The 25,502-nt window shown below is 51.6% G+C and overlaps 4 protein-coding genes across 5 annotated transcripts in view; 3 read left to right on the forward strand and 1 right to left on the reverse strand.

The window, feature by feature from the left end:
* The window catches only part of FAM151B (family with sequence similarity 151 member B), a 48,550-nt gene extending 48,448 nt beyond the window's left edge, over positions 1–102 (reverse strand). Inside the window, exon 1 of the mRNA XM_079333338.1 lies at positions 97–102. The gene's annotated coding sequence lies outside the window, so the exon portion shown is untranslated. The remainder of the gene's footprint in view (positions 1–96) is intronic.
* RAD17 (RAD17 checkpoint clamp loader component) lies at positions 59–13,877 on the forward strand. 2 transcript variants are annotated; one of them, XM_079333334.1, is made up of 16 exons: positions 59–333; positions 2,189–2,464; positions 3,026–3,109; positions 3,821–3,977; positions 4,457–4,593; positions 5,661–5,713; positions 5,799–5,924; positions 6,010–6,079; positions 6,692–6,803; positions 8,767–8,961; positions 9,392–9,477; positions 9,749–9,895; positions 10,321–10,467; positions 11,193–11,313; positions 12,170–12,227; positions 12,982–13,037. In XM_079333334.1, exons 1-16 carry the CDS (start codon positions 301–303, stop codon positions 13,004–13,006), a joined length of 1,827 nt encoding a protein of 608 aa, XP_079189460.1. In that variant the 5' UTR covers positions 59–300; the 3' UTR covers positions 13,007–13,037. The 2 variants fall into 2 exon arrangements, with proteins under 2 accessions (XP_079189460.1, XP_079189461.1); XM_079333335.1 differs by lacking the exon at positions 12,982–13,037 and adding an exon at positions 13,186–13,877 and having other exon boundaries at positions 128–333.
* A 4,995-nt stretch (positions 13,878–18,872) lies between these two features.
* On the forward strand, positions 18,873–20,832 carry EXOSC5 (exosome component 5). The gene is made up of 6 exons (XM_079333358.1): positions 18,873–19,030; positions 19,328–19,441; positions 20,096–20,217; positions 20,295–20,435; positions 20,502–20,591; positions 20,667–20,832. The coding sequence occupies exons 1-6, from the start codon at positions 18,925–18,927 to the stop codon at positions 20,757–20,759; spliced, it is 666 nt and encodes a 221-aa protein (XP_079189484.1). The 5' UTR covers positions 18,873–18,924; the 3' UTR covers positions 20,760–20,832.
* Positions 20,833–22,216: 1,384 nt separating this feature from the next.
* Positions 22,217–23,736, forward strand: EMC4 (ER membrane protein complex subunit 4). The gene is made up of 5 exons (XM_079333357.1): positions 22,217–22,354; positions 22,438–22,537; positions 22,849–23,002; positions 23,395–23,555; positions 23,657–23,736. The coding sequence occupies exons 1-5, from the start codon at positions 22,281–22,283 to the stop codon at positions 23,690–23,692; spliced, it is 525 nt and encodes a 174-aa protein (XP_079189483.1). The 5' UTR covers positions 22,217–22,280; the 3' UTR covers positions 23,693–23,736.
* The last annotated feature ends 1,766 nt before the right edge of the window (positions 23,737–25,502 follow it).

The following is a 25,502-nucleotide window of genomic DNA, read 5'->3' on the forward strand; positions in this document are numbered from 1 at the left end:
GCGGCGCGCAATGATGGCGTCACCGCGCTGCCCGGCGCGGCGCGGACAGCTAAGAGCCGGCGGAGAGGAAGGACCCCTCGGCGCCGTGTGAGGGGACGCGGCCCGGCCGGGACCGGAGCGCGGCGCCGAGCGCTCTCCGACACCGCCGAGCACCGCGTCACACCGAGAGACACACCGGGGCGCTGCCTCCCCCCGGAGCACGAGGCACACGGAGTCCCGGGACGCCAAGCGCCAGGCCCTGCCTCGCATCCCCGCCTGGGCCCGGCGGGGCCGCTGGAGGAGCGCTGCCCCCGGCCCAGCATGTCCGGCAGCGGCCCGGGAAGGCCGGCGGAGGTGGGTCCGGGGAAGGGGCTCTCGGCTGCCCGGCCGTTTATCCTTCTCCAGTGGGAGTTGTTCTGAATTTTACCAAGGCAGAGATGTGTTTTGTTGTGGAAGGGACCCGCGGTTTCACGGGGGTGCTGCAGGTGACTGTAAATTCGCAGCGTGTATGGCAGCGGCGGTGCCGGGGCCGCCGCTCCGTCACGGGCACGGTGCGATCGTCAGAGCTGGTGAGAGAAACTGCCGTGAGTCGCAGGGTGCGGGAGGGAGAGAGGCTCCCCGAGAGCCTCAGACAGGGCTGTGCCTCAGGCGGGCCCGCTGCCAGCCCAGAGCTGGCTGGCGTGGGCAGCATTGCACCCACGGCACCCAACCTCCGCTGGCCCGCGGGACTGAGGGTGCCGGACCACATGTGTTCATGCAAAATGTGTCTAATAATGATTTGACAAAGATCTTAATCAGAATTATTCACTGCACAGGGCAGGCACTGTAACCGCCGCCATAGTGCAGTGTGGAGCAATAGCTGAAATGTGAATATGCTTACATGAACAGTGGAAATATGAAGTAAAGTCTGGCTTTGGTTACCTTGGAGGCATTTTCCAGCCTGTTGTAATGATTCTGTGATTCTTAACATGGAGGTAATTGTATTAAAGCCAGTAAAAACAATTGCAGGATGGAGATTGGTGTTACTCACCCAGGCTGTGTGCATTGAGCTCAGCCTTGAGATCACATCATCCCCACTGCAGGAGGAATCCCCACACTCCAAGAGGGGGAATGTCAGGAGATGCTGCCACTAAAATTCGGGACGGGGCTTTTCCAGCCTGGGGTGCTGCCCTGTCAGTCAGATGTGCCCAGGCTGTGCCAGCTCAGCAGCTCTGCACAAATTCTCAGTGCTGGTACTTGGTTGTTCTTTCCCTGGGGATTTTCCCAGCTCTGCCACAGCTTCAGCTCCCTCCCAGGGTGTTGAGCTTTGGGGTGGAGGAGTCAGGCTGGTTTCAGCATTATTCACCCCAAAAGCAGCACGATCCCCCTGTTTCATTTCCCTGGTCTTTGCAAACAGAGCCTTGCTGGAGCTGTTTGAGCCCATTCCAGGCAGAGCCTCCTGGAATGCCCTGTTCTCCTCCCATGTCCTGTCTGCCAGCACTCTGCTGTGCTGGTTCAGAGTTTCACAGCCCTATGGGGGACACTGTGTCTGTGCTGTCACTCACATGGTCACCGAGGGGCTGCCACAGGACCCCTGTGGTGTTATGTGAGGATGAGTCTGCTGCCCTGTCCCAGTGGGATGCTCCTCTCACGCAGGATTAAATCCTGGTGCTGTGGCCAGCATTGTTCTGTGTCCTGACATAGCCTCTGGTTCAGCCCAGCTGCCCAGAGCAGCTGATTTTACTGTGCTGCCTCAATAACTGTCCTCTGCCATCTGCTTCTCACTTTTATGCACAAATGATTGCACTGTAAGTATTTTTGAAAGGTGACACATACTGGAAACTACACAGAGACAGCGTGAACGTTGCCATCATATAAAAATGGTCTGAGTAAGCTGACACTGCTTTTCCTCTCTTTTTCAATTCTTTAGGTTAGATGTGCGTTTGTGGAGTTCTGAACTTGCTCTGATTCACCAGTTTGCTGCAAAATGCTCCTGGCACAATGATGCAGTTTGGCTTTTTTTTTTTTTTTTTCACTCAGAAGAGTCACAGAACCCCAGGTCCATGAAACCCCAGCCATGGCAGGGACACGTTCCACTGTCCCAGGGTGCTCCAACCCCAATGTCCAGCCTGGCCTTGGCACTGTACTCTTGTTAAAATCTCCCATTCCCTGGGGGCAGCTGAGGGGAGGAGGGCGCTGCATTCCTACCCAGACGTTTGTGTTCCTGCAGGTGGCAGAGTGGCTGGCTCATCCGTTCGATGACTTGCTTGTAAGCACGGGCAGCGCCCCCTGCGCGGCTGCCGCCAGGAGAGGCGGCTCTGGCAGAAGCCGCCGGCAGGAGCAGAGAGCCCCGAGCCCCGGGGCAGAGCGCAGCGAGGCCGCAGCCCCTCCCCGGAAAAGAACAAAGCCCTGCGCCGTGGGCCCGCCCCGTGGCAAGCCCGGGCGGAGGCGGAGCCAGGCCCGGGAGGAGCTGCCCTGGGTGGAGAGATACCGACCCGAAACCCAGGTGGGACAGCTGCTATCCCGGGGAGGTGGTGTGCCTCTCTCCACAGCCTCCAACGAGCTCTTTTTCTGTAGGACACACACCTTCCCCCAGTTTACTGAGCAGGAAAAGCTCTCAGGAGATGCTGTTCCTGTCAGCCCGTTTGTAAACTGTTGAACCTGTTACTGAATTCCAGACACATCCAGTATTCCAAGCACTGGGGAAACCCAGCTATGTGGGGTTTGCAGAAGTTCCAAAAATCTCTGCAGTATACACGTAAAAAAAGTAAAAAGGACTGCTCCAGTGATACCTATGAAGTATCCTGGTAGAGACAAGACTGTTGTGTTACTACTTAAAGAATAATAAATAGCTCATTATTTCCTGATTACAAAGAATGGAAAACTGATTGAGGAAACTGAATGAGGTGATCACCCTCAGCTGTGACATTGATTCTGCAGAGCACAATGTAACTGGAGCATAGACCAGCATGTCTGTTGGTGTTTTACCCAGCATTTACTCTGTTCTTCAATTTCATCATTGGAAACCAGTAATTTATAACTTTGACGTATTTTAACCTTGTTTCAGAATGACCTTGCAGTACAGAAGAAGAAGATTGAGGAAGTTGAAACCTGGTTAAAAAAGCACATATTTCAGAGGCAGCCAAAGCAGGTAAACTTGCTAAAATCAGCAACTGCAGGCATCAAAACATACAAATGAGCTGGATGCCATTTCAAATTCACAGAAAAACCTCAGCTGAGAGAGATAGTGGTTGTGTCTCTTCTTCATTGTAAGAAATACTCAAAGGACATTGTTTAGAGCTTGTATATTTATTTTGGTTTATGCTTGTAAGAGGTACATTCTGTTTCTGCTCAGAATGCAGCACAGTCAGAAAACAGAAATACTGTTTTCTGGCATCCAGTCATAAATCACAACTCTTCAGTATGTGCTTGAAGCTGCATTTTGTCTCTGCCAGGTTAGTTTTTAAGTCTCGTGACAGATTTCCAGTTGCACTGAGCTGGTGTAAGGATGGTGAGGATGTTTTTAATCTTGATTGGTAAGAGGCATTCTTGGACAGAAATTGCCAGCCTTGCCTCATGTTTTGCAGAGCTAGCTCTCCAGGTGTCTGTTGTGTTGGCAGTCATGCAGTTCATTTACCAGAGGCATTAGGAACAGAGCAAGGCTCTCACAGTCCTGGCCTGGTTCTCTCTGTCTAATATTCAGCAGATAAATTAACGGCACTAAATGTGCAACTGGGCTTTCACTGGGAGAGAGGATCATTGCCAGAGAAACTGTAGGAGGAATTCAACCAGTATTCATCCTTAGCCATCTGTCAGTCTTTATTTGTCACAGTTGTGATTATGTTTTGTATGTCTGTGTCAGGGTGGCTCTGTCTTGCTGCTGACTGGCCCTCCTGGCTGTGGAAAAACTGCAACTCTGCAAATTCTAGCCAGAGATCTTGGCCTTCAGGTGCAGGAATGGACCAATCCTCTCTCTTTAGACTTCACAAAGGAGGACTTGAGAAATATGTTTGGCCATGGTAAGTGTGTTGGGGGTTTTTCTTTTTGTCCTTTTCCCTCCCCTTCCAGTTACTTTTGTGGGTTTTCTATCTCGTGTTTTTGTTGCATTTCTGTCTGTCACATCTGAAATCAGATGCACATACATGTAAGTCCATACTTAATGTTTAATGAGAATCTTCCTGTTGCTTTTATCTGGAAAGGGATTTAGTATTTTTTTTTTACAGTGTTTAGTCCAAAATAATTGACAATTTAAATCAGCATAGAGAGCTCTGTAATAGCCTGGATATAAGTTGAACCAAATAAACGAAAACGGGTGTATTTGGGTCCTCAGTTCAATTACATCCCTTTAAAAATTCTCATGTGTTTGCCACATGTTTCCCAAGGGCTTGTTCAGTGCTGCTGTCAGAAAATAGCATGGGTGGGTTTTAGTTTCTGTGGGGTTTTATATTTTACTTGGTATAATATAGAATATATTTTTTTAATTAGTTTTCTTTTTCAGACTCAGATTTTCATACGTTTCCGAGTCAGGCCCAAGCAGCTCTCTTTCAAGATTTTCTATTAAGAGCAAATAAATATAACAAACTTCAGATGCTTGGGGAGTCCTCAGAAAGTGATAAAAAGCTTATTCTTATTGAAGTAAGTGAAAACCTGTGAAATATTGTGTTTAAAACAGTACCTTTTGTTGTAATTCTGACATGCTGGCTAGCTAGATGTTGGATTGGTGTTTCCCAAAGTTAGTCTGCTTTAGTGCAGATGAGATCCTCATTCCTTCTGTGTCAGCAGCAGTCTGGAGCCACATCCTACCTGTAGCTAGGTATGACACAGAAGCAAGTAGTCAGGCAGAAGTGGGAGTCTGATTTGGGCACAGAAATTTATAACAGAGTATCAAAAAGTAGAGCAAACAATATTGAGAAGTCATATCCATGTTTCTTAATTATTAAGTTTATAGAAATGTATATGTGTATAAACAGGAAGAGTGGAAAACTCGCCACTGTTCCTGTTCTTTAAAAATGTAGGAGAGTGTAGGGGACACATGAGAATGAACACACAGGAACAGTTGGAATTTAGCCCTTTCTCCCTGGTTTTACACAGATGGAGGGTTTGTGGTCAGGTACAGGACAAGGCTTTATTTGTACTTGTGTGAAAGTGTGATTTAAAAGCGATTGATTTGTGAACTTTTTCAATACTTTTCCTAAGATAACCTGACTACCAATTTCTAAAATTTTTCTGTAAACTTTTAAGACCAAAACAGACAGAAATTCTGGCAGGGTAATGTAGTGTGCTGTAGAATTTAGGAAACAGTCTCATGACTCTTGTCTTTAAAAAGTCACCTTCTTCAGTTCCTGTCACACCTGGCATAGCTGTCCTGCCCTCTTCCTTAAGGGATCTGCTTCCTGGAGTGTTTGTCCTCCAGGTAAAACTCTTTTTCAAGGCAGTGTGATCACCCAAGGCTGTGTCTTAGGAAAATGAGGCAGCAATAAAACAATTATTTGTAGATTGTTGTTTTCCCTGGTGAGACATACAGTCCTTTGGATTAATTTCCCCTGCTGCTGCTCTGGCTGTCTCCAGTGTTAGCTGTGCTTAAATGTAGCTGACACCAAGCAAACCAGGAACAAATGTGTGGCAATGCAGGATGCCATGACAGTCAGTCTGTGGAATATTTACATCTGAGTGTAATCACTGCAGCTCTTTGTTTTGGACAGGACATTCCTAACCAATTCTACCGAGATCCTGGCAGCCTGCATGAAATACTCAGGTCAGTGGCAAATAAGCTGTTGGTTTTTAGCAGTTTGCAGAGCTGGAGTTTGCTGTTCATCACATTTTGGTGTTTTGCAATGCAGGAGTTTCGTTCGTACGAGCAGGTGCCCCCTGGTCTTCATAATCTCAGATAACTTCAGTGGAGACAGCAACCAGAGGTCACTGTTCCCCCCAGAAATTGTAGAGGAGTTGTGTATATCCAGTATTAGGTAAGACCTTCTATCTCAATAAAATATGGCTCAAATAACTGTGAGCCTAGAAACTAATTTTTTTTTTTTTAATGGAATTCAACAGTTTCAAGCCCATTGCACCAACAAATATGATGAAAGTTCTCAATCGAATAGCTACAGCAGAAGCCAGTATGGTAAGTTAGCAGAGCTCATAACTTCTGTACAGTGCAGGTACCATTCACAAATATGTTATTTTTGTTAATGTATTTGATCTTTGGTAGCAGAGCCCCACATCTCCCCAAAGAAAAATAAAATGCCCCCGGAGAGAGGGCACAGAAAACAAGATACAAGCTGGACAGATACTTTGTTTTGAAGATTAGTTTCCCTTAATCTGCAGTCCAAATTTGCAAAATTGCTTCAGGAAATTGCTCTGGTTATTACAGTAACTATAAAAATGAAGCAAATAGTAGGAAGAGATATAATTTTTTGTGTATCCAGCAGGGCCAGAAGAGGTCGTGGTCATAAATCCCATATTTTTCCTGAACTGTTTTGATTACAAGCAAATATCATATCATGTGTCACCTTGCAAGGAGTTGGTGCATTTTTCTCTTTACTATTCTTATATAAATGGTGACAATGTGCTAAATGTATTAAATTTTTTAAAGTTCACAGTATTCTGTAGTTTGAGCACAGGGTGGATACTCATGTGCCTGTTCATGGTGTGTGTGAGAGGTGAGTTCCCAGAACCATGTTCAAATACTCCTTTTCCTGCTCTTCCATTCTTTAAATGCTGTTTTTCCTTGTAGAGCAGAGAGAAGAATTACACCCTTGACAGAGCTTCTCTGGAGTTGCTTTGCAGAGGTTGTTCAGGTGACATAAGAAGTGCAATAAACAGCCTTCAGTTTTCCTCTATGAAAGGTAAAAATTAAGTTTTTGTTAAGTGAGGTGATATTTTGGCCATTTCTGGTGAAAACATGTTCTGTTCACAGTTGTAGCACAGGTGGGTGAGTTGCAAAAACATTCTTGACACGCTTCTGTGGAGCAGAAATAAACACAGGGTGTGTGTGGGCGTGAGTGGGCTCAGCTGGTGCAGGCTGGGGTTAAACCATGGCATGTGTGCATGTGCTGATGTCATTTGATGAAATGCCCTCCTTTCCTCCTGGGATCTTTGCTATTTGTGTTTGCTGTTCAGAGTTTCTACCATGCAGCCTTAGTTTGAAGGGGATGCTTTCATTGCTTGGTTTTTGCATTTCCCAAACTGCTTACTTCAGGAACATTTACAAGTCATAATTTTTAAGGAACGAGTGCATATGAGTTGCATTTTTAAAATGGCATGTGTTGTTCATTCTTAGGACTGTGAAATTAAGTTAAATGTTAATCATTGAATCAAAGGAAACAGGCTCATCAGTTTTCTTCTGCTATATGTGGTAGAGCTAGTAATGGTATTGTTTCTGTCACTTTTATTTTTCCCTGCCATTTGCTTTGCAAATAGAAAATGTGCTCATGGAGTACAAAATTTAAGGTAGTTTCAAGTCCATTTTTTAAGACAGAGTGTAGTACTTTGAGTTTTAGGATATATTGAAATTAGCTGGGCAGTGTTAGTTATATTACACAAGGCAGGAAGTGAAGTTTCTACGTTTAACTTGCATACTTTGAAGGTCAGTTATTCTGGTGATGCCTTCAGGAGAACCAAGCTTGGATTGTTCTGTGTGAATCAGAAAAACAGAGGATTGCTGTCAATGTGGAGATTATGCCATTAGTATGAGTGAATATTAGATTGGTGATAACTGAGAAGAGCATGCTGGACACATCCTCCAGAAAATCAAAATAATATTAAAATAACCAGCGTGTGTAATTTTTAATTAGTTATTAATTAAATTGATTAAATATTAATGAATTAGTAATTTAATTAGTGGAGAAATGTAAAACCATGAGAGTTGGAAGTGGGGAGAAAACAGAGGGAAGTGACAGCACACTGAACGTTCCCCTCTCACATTTTCTCTAGCACTGAGAAGGTGTTTGAACAGAACACCTTTAGCTGTGCAGGTGTTTCAATGAGGTGAATGATTGGCCCCATCTCCTTGCTGGTCTCCTGAGCATGCAGCTTTTGTTTTTATGTACCTAAGATATGTTTCTTCCTGTGTGTGTCCATGTAAGCACAATTGATGCTTTCACTTTGTAGCACTGTTAATGGATGGAATGGATCCGTGGTAATTCTGGGAGAAAAGAAAAATAAATAACAGAAGGAAAATTTATTTTAGCTCAGTAAGAAACATTCAAATGCCACAAAATGAAATTGAGGGTGAAAACTTTCAAGTTTTTTTAACTTATAGTACAATAAGAGGTTTATTTCATGAAGCTCAAAACTTTGTGGAAGATAGTAGGCAGTTGGAAGAATCACTAAATGAAAAGTTTTCTCTTGCCACTTTATGTTTGGAAGGTTGTTGTACAGCTAGTGCCAGTAAAGACAAAATTTAAAGTAAAGAGGATGTAATTGAAATATAATTTACATACATTTGTACTTGTGCTTTATAAACATGAAATTCTAAACGTAGTCAAGTGTGGAATGCACCAGAGCTAGAAGGGATAAACCTGAATGCCTTTTTCAAAGACAGTATTTATTGTTCAGGACAGTACTTGGTACCTCAGCTGTGGCTTAAGGGACAGGAGTGGAATGGAGCTAATGAAGGATGCTATTTTGGCTGACTGGGTTGTGTTTCTAATAAATAAGTTTTCTCATTGTGCTCCTGTTTATATAGCCTGCTCTGTTCCTTTCATTAGTGCTGTTTGTTCACACAGAACATCAGCAGTAGCAGCATAACAGAAAACTTCTGCAGAATCATGTACTCTGTCTTGATTTTATTTTTTATTTTATTGATAGACTGCTCATTGGAGAAAGAATTTTGGTCAAAGAAGAAGAAGAGCTCCACAATAAAATGTGAGGAAGCAGGAGTATCCAAAGTGAGAAAGAAAAGTAAATGTGATACCTCGGAATACCAGGAGATACAAGCTATTGGTGGCAAGGATGCATCCATTTTCCTTTTCCATGCTCTGGGGAAAATTATTTATTGCAAAAGTAAGAAAACTTTCACTTACTCTCTGTTTCAAAGTGGGCAAAGCATGTCAGCTGCTACTAGCTGAAGTAAGGGTTCAGATGGCCTCTGTCTGCATGTTTGGCCAGTAACAGCAATATAAAATCAGCTAAATCAGGGTCCCTAAGGCCACTGGCTTGCACATTTTGGTAGTCATTCACAATACTGGCTCCCAAACTAACTGAGAAGCAGTGAGGTGAGGGAATACAAAAATAATTTGATTAGATTTGTTATGTGAAGTTTATTGCAACTAATTGTGTGTTGATGACTGTGTGATTTTGACTGTTATAATTAAGTACCTGTGGCTGTCCCAGAGCTTTCTGGGAGTGGAAAATGCTATAATTTAGCTGCTGGTGGGGCTGAGAGTTGCTAAGAACATTTCTGAAGACTAAAGCCTGTGCTAATTCTTTCCAGGAGAAGCAGTGTCAGAAGCAGAGTGCCCTCAGCTGCCTGCTCACCTGTCCGAGCACCACCGGGACACCTTGCTCATCCAGCCCGAGGTGAGTCCATCCTGCACTGGCTCCACAGCTGCAGCAGCTCCTGGGTGATTGGTGCAAATCCTCACTGGTCTCAGCTGGTTTGCATTCAGCCTGAGTTAGAGAATCACTCATCTGGAAGGGAGCACAGGGGCAAACCAGCTCCTTTTGTGTCTGGGCATTGCTGACAGGCCTTGTGTTCCAGCTCCCTGACCTAGATGTGTCACAGCTTTTTGTACACAGGATCCTTCTCCTTACCCACCTGTAAAATCCAAACTTTTCTTCTTCCTAACAGGATATTGTGGAAAAATCACATATGTCTGGAAGCATGTTCAATCTCTACCTTCACCAGAACTACGTGGACTTTTTTTCTGATATAGATGATGTGGTGAGAGCCAGTGATTACTTGAGCACTGCTGATGTCCTTTGTAGTAACTGGAGTGTAAGTGTCATCTCTTTATAGGAACACACTTTTTTTGAGTACTTTGATGTTGAGCCTCTTGACTTTTTGCCGCTTTTTGGAAAGTTTGCTGCAAACTTGGGGTGTGAGTGACATGAATTGTAAATTAATTCCAAAGTACATCAGTGGCAGAAGAGATGCAGAGCCAAAGTTTTGTCCAGTTTTGTCAGCATTTTATTGTAGTGGGTTGTGTTGTTTGTAGGATACTCTACAAAGTAGTTTTGAGTAGAATATGTCTGTGCTGAGAAGGAATCCAGCTGTTTCTTCTTTCTCAACTGCTTGTAATACAAGTTTTGCAGCAATCTGGACATGAAACTGGTGTGCATGTTGTGCCAGTGCAGCTGCTGAGTGTGTTTCAGTGCAGATGAGCTGCCTGGGGCTCACACACAGCCCTGTCTCTGTCTCAGACACGGCTTGTGATGGAGAGCTACAGTGCCTCCGTGGCTACCCGGGGGGTGATCCACTCCAACACATCCAGAGCCTCTGCCCACCAGCAGGGGGGCATGGGGTTCCGACCCTTGCACAAACCCCAGTGGTTTTTCATCCATAAAAAGGTAAATCCTTGATTTTATTTCTTCTTTATTGTCTTTTCTCCTGAGATGTGACTGTTGAGTAGTACGGGTGAAATTCAATCACACTGCTAAACTTGTTAAACACCCTATTTTGAGATAATCTAGTTCTATAAAGCACTTGCTGGAAGAGCAGTTTGCATCACTCTTTTAATGTAAAAACAAATTGCAGGCCCCAGACAAAGTCTGATGTGTGTGTCCAAGCTGGCATGTTCCTGGGAGAGTCTTAATTCTAAATGAATAGAGAGACAATTGGAGTTGGAATACTGTTAAGTATTTATATAATTGACTTTGGTTTTGTGCAGTTTGAAGCACACTGAACTGTTGTATAAGTGTAAGAAATTTCTGCTGTTTATCAGAAATAACAGATGACACAGCAGGTCTTGACATTTTTTTACATTTGAACTGTTATGTTGGCAAAAAGCATTGGCCTAGGTGGGCTGGGAATTCTGTAATCAAGGAATAGGTTTGGTTTATTTTAATTTTAATGCCAATTAAAAGGCAAAGGTGAGAGATTCTACCATTTTTATGGTTGATGTGTTAACTGCTTACCTTTTGTGTATCTGGTCTTATTTTTCAGTAGCTCCCTGTGGCAGGCAGGAAGAAAGTCTGTGTTATATGGTACAAAACATCTACATTCATAATGGTTTACCTTTTTTTTTTTTTTTTTTTTTTCTTGTGGTTCCCTCCCCACTTCCCAACTCTTACAGTATCAAGAAAACTGCCTTGCTGCAAAATCTCTGTTTTCAAGCTTCTGTTTACCACCTGAGTGCCTTCAGACAGAGCTGCTGCCTTATCTTGCTATGTTAGCAAACCCAATGAGAAACCAAGGTAAGATGGGTCGAGGTAACTCCTGATCTTATGTTCTTTTTACAACTGAAACATACTGACAAATTTCATCAGCCAGAAGGTCAATACTGTTTATACTTTTGCCTCTGTATAAAACATTCTCCTGGTAAATGTTACGTAGGTAATATGCAAAGATGCTTCTAGTACCACAGCCAAAATTAAAGCTGCCCCGGTGGGTTGGTCAAACTTCAGTGATTGAGGTGCTCTCAAGGCTTAGGGCTTTTATTTTATACTTGCTGGAGGATTTGATAAGAAGGGTTTAGGAAACCTAGTAGGCAATATTGACTAGATCTTCATTGCTTGCTGATCCCCTTCCAGTAATAGCAGCAGACTTGAAATGCCTCAAAAAGCCTTTCACAGATGAAGGAAGCAAAATTCAAGTTTGAAGTGCATTAAAAAAGAAGTTAAATCTGAGATAATCCATTAGCAAACCATTCATGCAGCAAAATGTACTTTGCGTGGTACCTGATGCAAAAATTAGTGTTTAGAGATCTAGGTCACTTATGCTGTTTTTAATTGTTACTAATAAAAAGTATCATGTCTTAACTAAGGCCTTGGTATCAGGATAAGTGAATTTTATAGGTTGTGGAATAGTAGCTGTACATGATAAATGCATGATGAATGTCAGGGATTTGAATTTTGTCCGTAGGCCATCTATAAATGTGTTGTGGTAAACTGTGACAGTGTGGAAAACAACCAGTTACATGCATAGTGTTTTGCTATGTAAAATACTTTAAATATGTAAAGGAATACTCAACTTTTTATTGCTTATTTTCCTGTATGTTCAACTGCCTGTTTGTTATGACCTAATATGATAGTGGTGGTTCTTTGTTCTTAGCTCAGATTGCTTTTATCCAAGACGTGGGGAGGCTGCCACTGAAAAGACATTTTGGGAGGTAAGCTGAACTTCAGCCTGCAGTTAGAAAAGTGAGACTGTGTCATATGTGAAAGGGAAGAACCCTTTCATTAAGTAAGTCTGTGATGTGACATTCCAAGACAAATATTTTTAAGCAATTATTTAATCAGCTATTTAATCTAAAATTGGATAGCTGCACTGGTTTAATCTTGTAGAAGCTTTGCCTGTAAGGCTACTTAGAGTAAACCTTGGTTCAGAATGCACGTTTTTGGGGTTTTTTTGTCAGGCTATATCTAGTGATTGCTGAAAACCCAGGGCTATTCCTGTGAGGCTGCAGTGGCCTCCTCACAGGCTGGATGTGCAGCCACAGGGGTGACATGGCATGAGCAGTTCTGTTCTGACTCGTGAGCCCTCATTTACCCCAGCAGAGCCTCACTTACACTGTACAGCTGTGGTGCCTCTGGAGTTTAAAAGGTGTTTTATTAATTGGCGTGTTTCTAGCAAAGAATCAAGCTCACAGCACACTGAGGCAAACTGTCATCTCCTAACCAAGACATAGTTTGTTATGAGGCATCTGACAAAGCATCTGCTTTTCCCTGGTGCTGCTGCTGAGTTAAACTGTGGATTTCCAAGCTGTATTTCCAATAACCACCCTGTTCCCCAGTTATTGTACGAAAAGACATTTTGGTTGTTAGTCAGGGAGGAAGGAGAGTGTTCCTAAGGGGTGTATTTCTTGGTGATCCCCCTGGTCTGCACCACTAGGCGGTTAATTGTAACTGCTCATCCTTTTGAGTTTTCCTGCAGCATGCCAGTGCATAGTGACATTTTGTATCTGCATTAGTCAGTCGGTGGGGTGTCACAATATGTGGTCGGAGGGATGGCTCCTGCTGAAAGCACTGCCGTCCTTTGCACGCGTGCAGCAGTCGGGAGGAATGGGTGTTGGGGGCGGTGCTGCGGGGGCTGTGTGAGCCCGCCGCCACCGCTCTGCTGCCCCGCAGGCTGCGGCTGGAGGCGCTGGGCGACAAGGAGCCCGGGCTGCCCGAGCTGCTGCACGGGGACGATGGCGAGGCGCTGCCCTGCAGCCAGTCCAGCGGCAGCGACCTGCCCGGCAGCCAGCCCCAGCCCGTCGCGGCTCAGGCCGTGCTGCGGGAGGAGGAGCTGACCATCGAGGAGTTCGACAGCGACTGAGAGCGGGGCGCGGCCGCCGCAGGGACAGCGAGCCCTGCCCAGCACGGCCGGGAGCGTCCTGGCAGCTCCTCCTGCCTCTGCAGGGCCAGCCTCAGCCCGGCGCTGAGGCACCAGCCGTTTCCCGAGCCATGGAACCGCCTCGGGGCGGCCACAAGAGAGAAATAAAGGACTGAAATCAGTTGGAAAGAGACTACGGACTAGCAGTCTCTGTCTTAAATTATTTTTATGTTTACACATTTTAATATATTTGGCAATTGTGCAGTGTGTTTTCCTGAGGACGCATTCCGTAAGTTGTCAGCGTTTGAAGGGTTTATTCAAATTTACACTTGTAAAAAACCTGCTCTTTGGAAGTTCAGTCCTTCTGAAAAGAAGAGGCTGAAATTTACACATGAAAATCTTATGTCCCATACTGGTGATGTTAAAAAACTACTGTATTAATAGTGTTTTGTACTCTTGACTTACAGAAGGCATAAATAAGATCTTCATGTCTTTATAAGTGGAACTAATGTTGTATCATGGATTATTTTGAATTCCTCTTGGAAAGATATTTTCATACCTTTTAGATGGGAGAAGGCAGCAATTAAGCAGAAGTTTTATACTTTGTAGGATGTTGAAAGTATAATGTGAAGTTTTTCTCCTTGGCTGGCAGTTGTGCTGGGGGAAACACTGATCCTGTGTTTGGTAACTGACACCTGATGGAGTGCTGTGGTTACACAGCAGGGAGGAAAACAAGTCAAACAGCTCTGTGTGATGCACATTTGCATTTCTGTATTGCTTGCAGCCAGTTTAGTGAAGGAAAACACATGTTTATCCACCCTGACCTTGGATTAGTGCTATTAAAGAGTCTGGATCTGTCCTCTCTCAAGGGACAGGTGTAGTCTTTTCATCTACAGCTATTGCTTAAGTTTGAAGGGGGAAATTTCTAAGTTTAAAATTCTGTTTCAGCTATACTCATTAGAGCAAATCAGAATGTCTTTGTGACCATTAATCCTTTTCTCCATCCCAGGGTGCTTTGGATGGGCTGGACCTGGGGTGCCTCCAGCAAAAGCAACAAGGCACGAAATACTGATTTTTGTCTTGCAAGCACACCCCCACCCTCCCTTGTATCTTTTCAGCTTTCTTTACAGTAGCAGCAGGTAAATGCAGCTGCTGTGTTGGCCTTTTCCTTGTTAGGGCAGAATTCAGTGCTCACAGGGCCAATTCATCCTGGCATTACAAGCTGCAGCTTGCAGAGCTGTTGTGCAAAACCTCTGTCACATGAAAACACCACCTGAGCACACAAACAAAACCCCCATTATTCTGTTTAGAGCCTCAATGTTTGGCAGTGCTAGTGCTGCCCCATGAAGTTTAACAAGCCCAAGTGTTGAGTCCTGCATTTTGGCCACAGTAACCCCCTGCAGTGCTCCAGGCTGGACAGTGCCCAGGCAGAAAGGAGCTTGGGGGCACTGTGGACAGCTGAACAGGAGCCAGCAGTGTGCCCTGGTGGCCAAGAAGGCCAGCAGCATTCTGGCTTGTATCATGAATAGTGTGGCCAGCAGGAGCAGGGAGCTCATTCTTCCCCTGTACTCAGCACTGCTGAGGCCACACCTTGAGTGCTGTGTCCAGTTCTGGCCCCTCACTTTAGGAAGGACATTGAGACACTTGAGTGTGTCCAGAGGAGGAACAGGGCTGGTGAGGGGCCTGGAGCACAAACCCTGTGAGGAATGGCTGAGGGAGCTGGGGCTGTTCAGCCTGGAGAAAAGGAGACTCAGGGGTGACCTGATCACTCTCTATAGCTCCCTAAAGGTGGCTGTGCTCAGGATCTCTCTCACCAGGCAGCACTGACAGAACCAGAGGACACAGTCTCAAGCTGCACCAGGGCAGATACAGGTTGGATTTTAGGAAAAAGTTTTTCACAAGAAAGTGATAAATCACTGGAATTATCTGCCTGGAAGGTGGTGGAGTCACCACTCCTGGGTATGTTTAAAAAAAGACTCCATGTGGCACTTGGTGCCATAGTCTAGTTGAGATGTTAGGACATGAGTTGGACTTGAAGGTCTCTTCCAACCTAGTCATTTTGTGAATTCTGTAAAATCCAGTGCCCACTTAACACCATGCCAGGTGAGGTTGAGGTTGGGGCTGGCAGCACAAGAACCAGTGTCTGAGCAGCCCCCTGCCAATTTGGCTCCCTCAGCACTGTCCCAGTCATGAGATGAGTGGGGAAAGAAAACTGGGCTTCAGGCAGTGGTGAAAGGGACCTGGGGGTGCTGGTCAGCAGCAACATGTGCCAGCAGCGTGGCCAGGGGGCCAGGAAAGCCAACAGCTGGCCTGGATCAGGAATGGTGTGGCCAGCAGCAGCAGGCACTGATTCTTCCCCTGTACTCAGCACTGGTCACACCTTCAGTGCTCTGCCCAGTTCTGGGCACCCCAGTTTGGGATGGACATTGAAGGGTTGGGGCATGTCCAGAGGAGGGCAGCAAGGCTGGTCTGGAACACAAGTGCTGTGAGGATCAGCTGGGGGAGCTGCAGATGTTTATCCTGCAGAAAAGGAGACTCAGGGGAGACCTCAGCACTCTCTGCAGCCCCTGACAGGAGGGTGCAGCCAGGTGGGGTCAGGCTGTGCCCTGGAACCACTGACAGAACCAGGGACACGGCCCCAAGCTGTGCAGGGCAAGGTCAGGTTGGACATCAGGAAAAATTCTTCACAGAAAGTGACTGGACTGGGCTGGGCTGCCCAGGGAGGAGGAGGAGGAGGAGTCACTGTCCCTGCAGGGGATTGGAAACAGGCTGGATGTGGCACTGAGTGCCTGGGGTCAGCTGGTGAGGAGCTGGCAGCTCATGGGGCACACCTGATGCTCCCAAAGGTCTTTTCCATTCTGTGATTTTGGAGGATCCGCAGAAGGAAGGGGGTGTGTGCTTTCCCAGTGTGATTGGAGAGCTGAATCTGCTCTGGGTGCCCTTGGGAGCGCCATGGATCATGCTGGAACCACCCAGCCCTGTCTCCATGTGAAGCTGTGACTGGGGTGGGCTCGGGGCTGGCAGTCCCTCACAGGGCACCTCGGGCAGGATTAGGGACAAGACACACAGACACGGCTGCAGCTGGCTGAGAGCAGCATGGAAACACAAAGGCTGAACACAAGAAGCAGTATTTTCCTTGTTCCCTGAGGCCTGTGGGGGCCATTGTCCTGCTGTGATGTCACCTCCCTGGCTGTATTTGGGCGCTGGCTGTGCCAGCGTGGCTCCAGCCTGCGCTGCTGCCGAGTGAGGCTGCGAGGCCTGGAGCCGTGTCGGGGCTGGGGCTGCCACCGGGAGTCCTGCCGCTCCTGGAGCGCTGCCGGTGCGGGCGGCCGGCGCTGCAGGCAGCACTGGAGGTGAGCTCCGCGTTCCTCACAGCGTGCCTGCGGGGCTCGGGGAGCAGGGAGGGTGTTCTCGAGGGGTCTGCGCCTTTCTGCCTCCCCTCCACGCCCCGGACAGCCCGTGGCCGCGGCCTCTCTCCATTCTGCAGCGCTTCGGAAGCGCTGCAGAGCCACAGAGTCACCAAGGCTGGAAGAGCCCTTGGAGATCTGCGAGCCCCGCACCACCTGCAGCGCCAGCAATGGGGAGCCTGCTGTCCCTGTCCCTGTCCCTGTCCCTGCCCGCGGCCCCGCCGGGCGACAGCAAAGCCACGCAGACCGAGTGGAACTGCCCCGTGTGCCACACGGCGCACAGCGACACGGCCGCCGTGCCCTGCGGCCACCAGTTCTGCCTGGGCTGCCTGCTGCGCCACTCGGCCAGCAGCGCCACGTGCCCGCAGTGCGACAGCCCCGTGCTGAGCGCCCGCTTCTCGCCCCCGGGCAGCAGCGATTTCCTGCAGTGCGTCCTGACGCCGGGCGGGCAGGCGCCGCAGCCGCTCAGCTGGGCGCGCAGGGCTCTGTTCCACCTGGTGTACCCGCGGCCGCCGCCCGCGCCGCCGCCCGCGCCGCCGCGCCCCGAGCCCGCCGAGCGCTTCCCGGCCGAGCTGTGGGCGGAGCTGCTGCACGGCCGCGAGCAGCTGCTGGAGCCGGTGCGGCCGTGGCTGCGGCAGAGCCTGGACGCCATCTACGGCCCGCAGTGGTGGGAGGCGCGGCAGGTGGAGAGCATCGCGCTGTCCACGCTGTGCATCTGCGGCCCGGACCGCGAGGGGCTGACGCACATGCTGCAGGGCTACCTGGGCGAGTACACGGCGCCGCTGATCCACGGGCTGATCCTCGTGGCCGTGCGCTGCAGGGACGCCTGGCTGCAGCGGCGCGCCCAGGCCGCCCCCGAGCAGCGGGGCCAGAGCCCCGGCGAGCCAGAGCCCGCCCCGCCGGAGCAGGACCAGCCCCGGGCCTGGCTGGAGCAGCAGCAAGCGTGGGTCTCGACGGAGCAGCAGCAGCACCAGCTCCGGGCCGCGCCGCAGGAGAGCGCGGCGGCCCCGGGCCCGTCCGCGCCCCGACGGGGCAGGAGCCGCCGGCCCCGGGCGACCCGCCGCGGTCAGAGGAGGAGGGCCGGCAAAACGCGGAACTCTTGGATGATCAGGAGGAAACCAAGGAGGAAATAAAACGCTGTTTCCTTGGCACAGTCTCGCTGTCCCTTCTCGTGGGCGCCTTTCCATGGTGGCCACCGCTGCAGCCCGGGAGATCCTGCGTGAAGCCGTGGGGGAGTGACTCCAGAGTGTGTGCAGAGAAAGATTGCAGTCTCCTGTTTGGCCATCTCCTTTCAGAACCCTTCAGTCAACCCGTTGTTGACATCTCTCAGTTTTTGTGATGGGAAATCATCAGTCCTTTCCGAGCAGGCAGCTGGGAGTTGTCCAGCAGCTCTCGGGAGGGCAGAAAAGCCAAAGGGCCAAAGATGCTGTCCCCAGGTCGCTCCCACAGAGCGGCAGCCCCTGCTCGGGTGGGGCTTGCAGGTGCCTGGGCAGCTCCCACGTGCTGGGATGGATGGACACTGTCAGGAAAATTAACCCACAAACACCAGAGGTTTATGTGCAGAAAGGAGACAGAGGAGTGCTTTTGCTTTATTCCAATAAAGGCAGAGGCCATGGGACATTCCCCTGGGATCTCCCAGATTTTTGGAGGACTCAGCCTCCTTTTATCCCAATTTCCCTCTCTCTTTCCCCATTGCTGAGACACCTGAGAGGCACAGACTGCCCAAACACCTGACACCTGAGATTCCCCTCATGTACAACCCTCCCTTTAACTTTAATTCTTATAGAATCCATGGTTCTTCCCCATTGCTTCTTTCATCTTCCAATACCCAATTTCATTTATCAGCAAACCTACAGTTTGTTTGTAAAGGCAAATATCTTTTCCCATTCATCAATCAGTGGAACCTCTCCCATTGTCCCGCTGTCCCCTCGCTGTCCCTCCCTCAGCCGCGATTCCGGGCCCGTGTCCTGAGGGCGGCGGACCAGTCGCGACTCCGGGCGCTGATTGGCTGTCGCGACTCCGGGCGCTGATTGGCTGTCGCGACTCCGGGCGCTGATTGGCTGTCGCCTCACCCGGCGCTGATTGGCTGCCGCGCGGCCCGGAAGCGGAAGCGGCGTTGGCGGCGGGAGCGGAGAGGCGGCGGTGATGGCGGTGGAGCTGGAGACGGGCGGCGGGCAGTGCCGGCTGCGGCCCTTCTCCTGCGAGTTGGGGCTGCTCTCGCGGCCCGACGGCTCGGCTGCCTTCCTGCAGGGTCTGTGGGGCTCCCATCCCCGGGGCTGCTCTTCCCATCCCGTCCCGTGAGGCCCCGCTCCCCCGGGCTCCCCTTCTTTCCTTACTGGTGCTCCTTTTCCCAGCCCCCCCTCCCGAGACTCCTTCCCAGGCTCCGCTTCCCGGGGCTCCTCATTCCTTCCCAGCCATTCCCGCTGGGTCTGTGATGCTGCCCGTCCCAGGTCTCCCATTCTCTGCTTCCCGGAGCTCCCCTTCTCCCCTTGCCGGGTTCCGCAGGGTTCCCGGTCTCCTCACCGTGACCTCTCCTCTCTGTCCCCAGGCGACACCTCGGTGCTGGCGGGGCTGTACGGCCCGGCGGAGGCCAAGATCAGCAAGGAGCTGCCGGACCGGGCGGCGCTGGAGGTGCTGCTGCGCCCCAAGGTGGGGCTGCCAGGTGGGGACCCACTGCTCTGGCCCTGTCCCCAAAAGGGTTCTTTTCCCCAGAGTGCAAAATTCGAGGGATTTGGTTTATTTATAAGTCTTTATTTACATTTTGCTGGGTGGAAAATGTACAAATCCAGTGCAACTCAACTCCATTATGTATACATGTAGCAAACAAAGGCATTGATGTTCATTTGCTACAGTTACCCAGCTCTGTCATTAGCTATTGTTCTCGCTGCTGCTGGGTAGCCGTTCCCTCGCTGCTCTGCCCCCGGGGAATGCCCTGCTTAGCCTGTCTCTGCTGTGGGTCACTGTTGCAGGGTCGGTGCCAGGCTCTGCCCTGCTGCAGTCACTGCTCCCAGCCCATCCCAGCGCGGTTGCTGAGCTGCCCTGAGGAGTTGTGCCCGATGTCCCTGTGGCCCCCCAGCCCTGCCCTGCCCGTGTCCAGTGCCAGGGACTCCCTCTGCCCCCCCAGGGCAGTGCAGCCCGGCCAGCCCTGGCCCTGGCCGAGGCAGTTCCCCCGAGCAGGATCTGTGCTCCCAAGGCCTGGGCACGCTGGCAGCTCGCTCGGTTTCGGGGGTTCAATCTCTGCTGGGGCCCAAAGTGGCCAAAGCTCAGAGGGCAGAGGGGTTCCTGAGGGAGCTGAGCGGCTCTGGTCGTTGTGCAGGCGTGCTGGAGCGCAGCAGGGAGCAGCTGCTGCGGCAGACGTGCGAGGCCGTGGTGCTGGGCGTGCTGCACCCGCGCACCGCCATCTCCCTGGTGCTGCAGGTGCTCAGCGACGCTGGCTCTGTATCCTTCCCTTTGTGGGGGTCTGTGGGTGGTCCGGGGCAGGGCTGGGGGCTGTTGGGTCCCTTGACACGCCCCAGCTGCTGTCCTGCTGCCTGAACGCCGCCTGCATGGCGCTGCTGGACGCGGGGCTGCCGCTCGCCGCCCTCTTCTGCGGGGTCACCTGCGCCCTGCAGCCCGACGGCACCATCCTGCTGGACCCCACGGCCCGCCAGGAGCAGGTGAGCCCTGGGGGGTGAGCAGCTCTGGGCGTGCCCTCCGGGCCCCCCTGACCCCTGTCCCCGCAGGAATCCCGTGCCATCCTCACCTTCGCCATCGCCAGCAGTGACAGGAAGGTGCTGATGGCCACCACCAAGGGCAGCTGCTCCGTGGAGGAGGTGAGCGACTCCCCAGGAGGGGTTTGGGGTGTGGGATTCCCTCACAGGGGGCCTCACAGGACCCTTCTCGTGCAGATGCAGCAGTGCCTGGCCGCAGCCCAGCGCGCTGCCGACACCATCTTCCAGTTCTACCGCGACTCTGTGCGCCGCCGCTACTCCAAGTCCTGAGCTGGGCACTCCCTGCGGGCAGCTGGACTGCCCTGCACCCCCTGCGCTCAGTAAAGGACTGTTTCACCCTCCACTCTGCCTCCTGACTCCATCCAGTGCTGTGGGGCCTCCTGAGAGGGGCACAGAGGGACAGGCCTGGGCGCAGTGTCCTGGAATCTGCTGGCTCGGGGAGCTGCAGGGTGGGGACATGGACACGGCTGGGGCGTGGTGCTGGTGGGACACCCACCATGCTGGGGTGACACACACGTGCAGTGATTCACCAAAATTAGAGTATTGGTCTAATACCAACACTCAACTGTGACGGACAAAAGACTCTCTAACAGTTTAAAGTTACAAAGTGTGTGTTTATTCAGCGCTGGGCAGCAACGTGAGATTTCACCTGTGAAATCACAGGTGATCACAGAGTCTGTTTATTGGCAAAGAATTCAAACAAATGCATATTCATAATAACAGCCCCTCCCATGCCCCGCTTCCTATGGTAATTAGCTGGAATAGCTATTCAGCATTGATTGACTTCTGAAATTAAGTCTGGGGTCGTTTTCATGGGGGGTGGTCTTAAAAGGAGGAAGTAAGGGGAGTCTTCCTCACCCTAAACTCCTGACCTTTTCTATCAATGACAATACAAATGAGTTCCAAACAATGGGTTTCTGGTTGCATTGTCTGTGTTCCTTTGGATCTGCTCACTAGTTTTGTCTATTCGCATTTTAAGTGCAGCTAAGCAAACATAAAATGACAGACAATCAATTATTTAAGTTTCAGATAACTACTGCCTTCGAATTTTTAATTATTTTCAGCAAGGTAACTAAAATCCTGATATTCTAAGATTAGTGTTCTACTGGTGCACCAAACATGGCGGCCCCCGGGGTGCCACACGCGTGCCGGTACACCCAAGATGGCGGCTCATATTTGCTAGCACATCCAAGATGGCGGCGCAGCGGGTGAAGTGGTTCCGGCGCCCCGCCGTGACGTACTGCATGCCTCCATGGGCGGGGCTTGCGGCTCCGCGACCAATAGGAAGGCGGTATTGGGTGGGCCACGCTCTGCGTGGGGCGGTGCTGCGTCTCGCTGCGCATGCGCGGTGGTTGTGCGGGGGGGAGGATGGGGAATCTGAGGAGGGGCAGTGCGGGAGCGGGGGAGCTAACGGGGGGCTTGGGGGGCAATAACGGCTCCGAAGGGAGGCTGCAGCGGGGGATATGGACCGGGATGGCGGGGCTCGATGGGCTTGTGGGCTCCGTGGTGGGGGGACAATTAAGGGTGCAATGGGGAGGTTGTGAAAGACGTGAAATGGAGTCGTAACAGCGGGGGCAACCCCTAACAAATAAAATTTTTTAAAAAACTAGTTAAAGAAAAAAACAAGGCCCACAGGAACTATGCCTCCCGCACTAAGAAAATCCTCATTACCTCCAGAGAAGCGGGGCCGGGATGTTGTGGGAGGAAGGCGGGACAAGCGGAACCGGGGGGCGGGGTCTTTACGTGCCCCACGTGACCGCGCACGTACACCCCACGTGACGCGGCGCGGACATGGCGGCGGCGGCGGCGCTCCGCAGCAGGCGGTTCAAGTGGTCGTTGGACTTGGGGGCGGCGCCGGGGGGACGGTGAGGCGCGGGGGAACGGGGGGACGGGGCACGGGGGGCCGGGGCACCGAGAGCTCCGCGCTCACCCGCCGCGCTGTCCCCAGGCCCCGCGGAGCCGCCGAGGGCCGCGGCCCGCTCGGCTTCGCTGACCGGCAGCTGGGGGAGGGCGGCGTCCACGAGAGCGACAAGATCCTCATGGAGAAGGTGTGAGGGGGCGGGGGGTGCGCTGCGGCCCCGCGCGGCACGGACAGCTCTGCATTGCCCGGGGGGTGGTCCCGGCCCCGGTACCCCCAGATCCCGCGTCCCGGGGTGTCCCTGGCCCGGACAGCTGCAGGGTCTGGACCCTTCCTCAGGCGCCCGGGTGCCCCCGCACCCGGCTCCCCGTGGGGGTGGTCCTTGCTCCGGGTCCCCGCGCTGCTCCCCCTGCCCCGGGCACACAGGAGGGGTGGTCCCCGCCCGGGTTTCCCCCGAATGCCGGGTCCCCACGCCCCACACCTGGCTCCCTGTTGTTGCAGCGCTGCTGGGACGTGGCTCTGGCGCCGCTGAAGCAGATCCCCATGAACCTGTTCATCATGTACATGGCCGGCAACACCATCTCCATCTTCCCGGCCATGATGGTCTGCATGATGGGCTGGCGCCCGCTGCAGGCCCTCATGTCCCTGTCTGCCAGTGAGTGCAGCCCCCGGGCAGGGACAGTCCCCTGGGTGTCCCACAGCCCCAGGATCCTCATGAACTCCCACAGCTCCCTGGGACTCCAGACAGCCCCCCAGCCCCCCCCCCCCCCCCCGGGTGATCCCACAGCCCCCCCGGGTGTCCCCACAGTCCCTTAGGTGTTCTCACAACCCCCCCCTCATCCCCGCCCAGGTGATCCCACAGGCCCCCGGGTGTCCCCACAGTCCCCCAGGTCTCCCATGGACACCCAGATGTCTCCTCCAGCCCCACAGCCATCTCCACATCATTCCCCTCTGCACAGCACTGTCCCCGTGGTGCTCTCACCTCTCACAGCCCCTGTGCCAGCTCGGGGGTCACTGGCAGGGCCCTGATGCCCTCTGTCCCCCCAGCACTGAAGGCCCTGGAGAGCTCAAGCCGGCGGGCACTGCAGGGTCTGGTGTTCCTGGTGGGCAACGGGCTGGGGCTGGCACTGGCCCTCTACAAGTGCCAGGCCATGGGGCTGCTGCCCACCCGCCCCTCCGACTGGCTGGCCTTTGTCACCCCCCCTCAGGTGAGCCCGGGGTCCTGGGGCACCCCACAGAGCTGGGGTTCTGGGGTGTCACACACCCGGGTCCCCCCACTCACTCCCTGCTCTCTCCCCTCTCTTGGCAGCGGATGGAATTCACTGGGGGGGGCCTGATCTTGTGACCCCCTGCACCCACCCACCAATAAAGGCTTTGGCAGGATGGTGACATCGTTTCTGGGGGGATTCTCAGGCTTTGGGGACTCAGCCCAAGGCAGCACTGGGTTGGGGTGGACCAAAAAATGTTTATTGGGCTGCACTGGAACCACTGGGAGTGCACTGGGAGCCTTGGGACCTGCAGTGGGGCATGCACTGGAGCTACACTCAGAGCCACACTGGGGGCATACTGGGAACACTGGGAATATACTTGTGGGGAGCTGCAGCCTGAGGCTGGCTCTGTACTGAAGCCCTGGGCTCATACTGGGAACTCTGGGGGTCATATGAGGATCCTGATTTGACTGTAGGTCACACTGAGAGCACTGGTGCCATATTGGGATCCTGCTGGAGGAGCTGTGGCTCACTGGCATTGTACTGGGAGTGCTCATGGTGCACTGGGCACATACTGGGATTGTGCCACAAGAGCTGTGGTGAAGGCCAGTATTGTACTGGGAGCACTGGGCCCACACTGGGATGGTGCAGGGTGTGAACACATTGCTGGTTTCTGCCACATTTCACCATTTTAGTTTGGTAGTTTCCCCTTCTGATTGTTTTTCTCACAATTTCTTGCCCATTTGTGCCTCATTTGTGCACTCTTCCCTTGTTCTTTCATACTCTTCCCTTTTTCAGTAATTTCTTCCACTGTTGCTTCCAGTAGAGCCAAACCTCTGCTCTCCAGTATGGACCAGTGCCTCCCAGTACAGCCTCGTGCCCTCTGGAGGACTCTGAGTGTGACCCAGGACTCCAGAGCCCAATCCCAGTGTATCCACAGCTCCCAGTGCCTTTCACACCACCCCAGCTGCACTGGGGTTTGGGATGGGGCAGGGCCTCCTCCTGGGGCAGTCAGTGGGAACATGATGGATGTCACAGCTCCCTCAGCTGAGCTGGCTGTGGCATGTCCTGGGGTCTCCCTGGGCACAGAGACCCCAAGCACAGCATTTCCCACGGCCACACCTCCCGTGTGAGGCCCCCACACCTTTCCCAATGGCCTCACACAGACTCATCCACTTGGGAAAAGTCCCCCAGCCCATGGACAGCTGTGCCTGATCCCCACTGTGTCCCCAGCCCAGAACCCTGAGTGCCACCCCCAGGGAGCTCCCTTTCCATGGGGAAATTCCTGCTGAAATTCCACCCTGAGCTCCCTTTCCATGGGGAAATTCCTGCTGAAATTCCACCCTGAGCTCCCTTTCCATGGGGAAATTCCTGCTGAAATTCCACCCTGAGCTCCCTTTCCATGGGGAAATTCCTGCTGAAATTCCACCCTGAGCTGCCCTGCCCAGCCTGAGCTGTTCCCTCTCCTCCTGTGCCTGTTCCCTGTTGGGAGCAGATCCCAAATCCCCTGGCTGTCCCCTCCTGTCAGTAAAAATAAGCCTCCCTAAGAGCAGTGCAGCAGGAAGCAGCAGCCATTCCCCATCCTGCTGGGGCATGGGGGGCTGTCTCTGGTATTTTGTGCCAGCTGACCACAGGAAAGGCTCCTGTTCCAGGCTGTGTTTTACATGCACGCTCACAGGTTTTCCCAGAACAAGCACATGTGTGGTATCTATTTCCCTGGAGTCATTAACACACGTTCCCTCTCACCAGCACTTGCATTCTCCTGGCCCAGGCGTGTCTTTGGTGGCCCCTGATGTGACCCCACAGTTGGGTCTGACCACTCAGTGAACCCATGTCCACATAGGTGGCTTAACTCATTAATTTGTGAGCCTTTCAATCAATGGAGTGTAGTTTCTTAATCCTTTCCTTGGTTAATGTTTATTGCACTTTGATTGTGCACTTGCATAG

Source organism: Erithacus rubecula (assembly GCF_903797595.1).
Source record: "Erithacus rubecula genome assembly, contig: scaffold_96_arrow_ctg1, whole genome shotgun sequence".
Lineage (NCBI taxonomy): Eukaryota > Metazoa > Chordata > Aves > Passeriformes > Muscicapidae > Erithacus > Erithacus rubecula.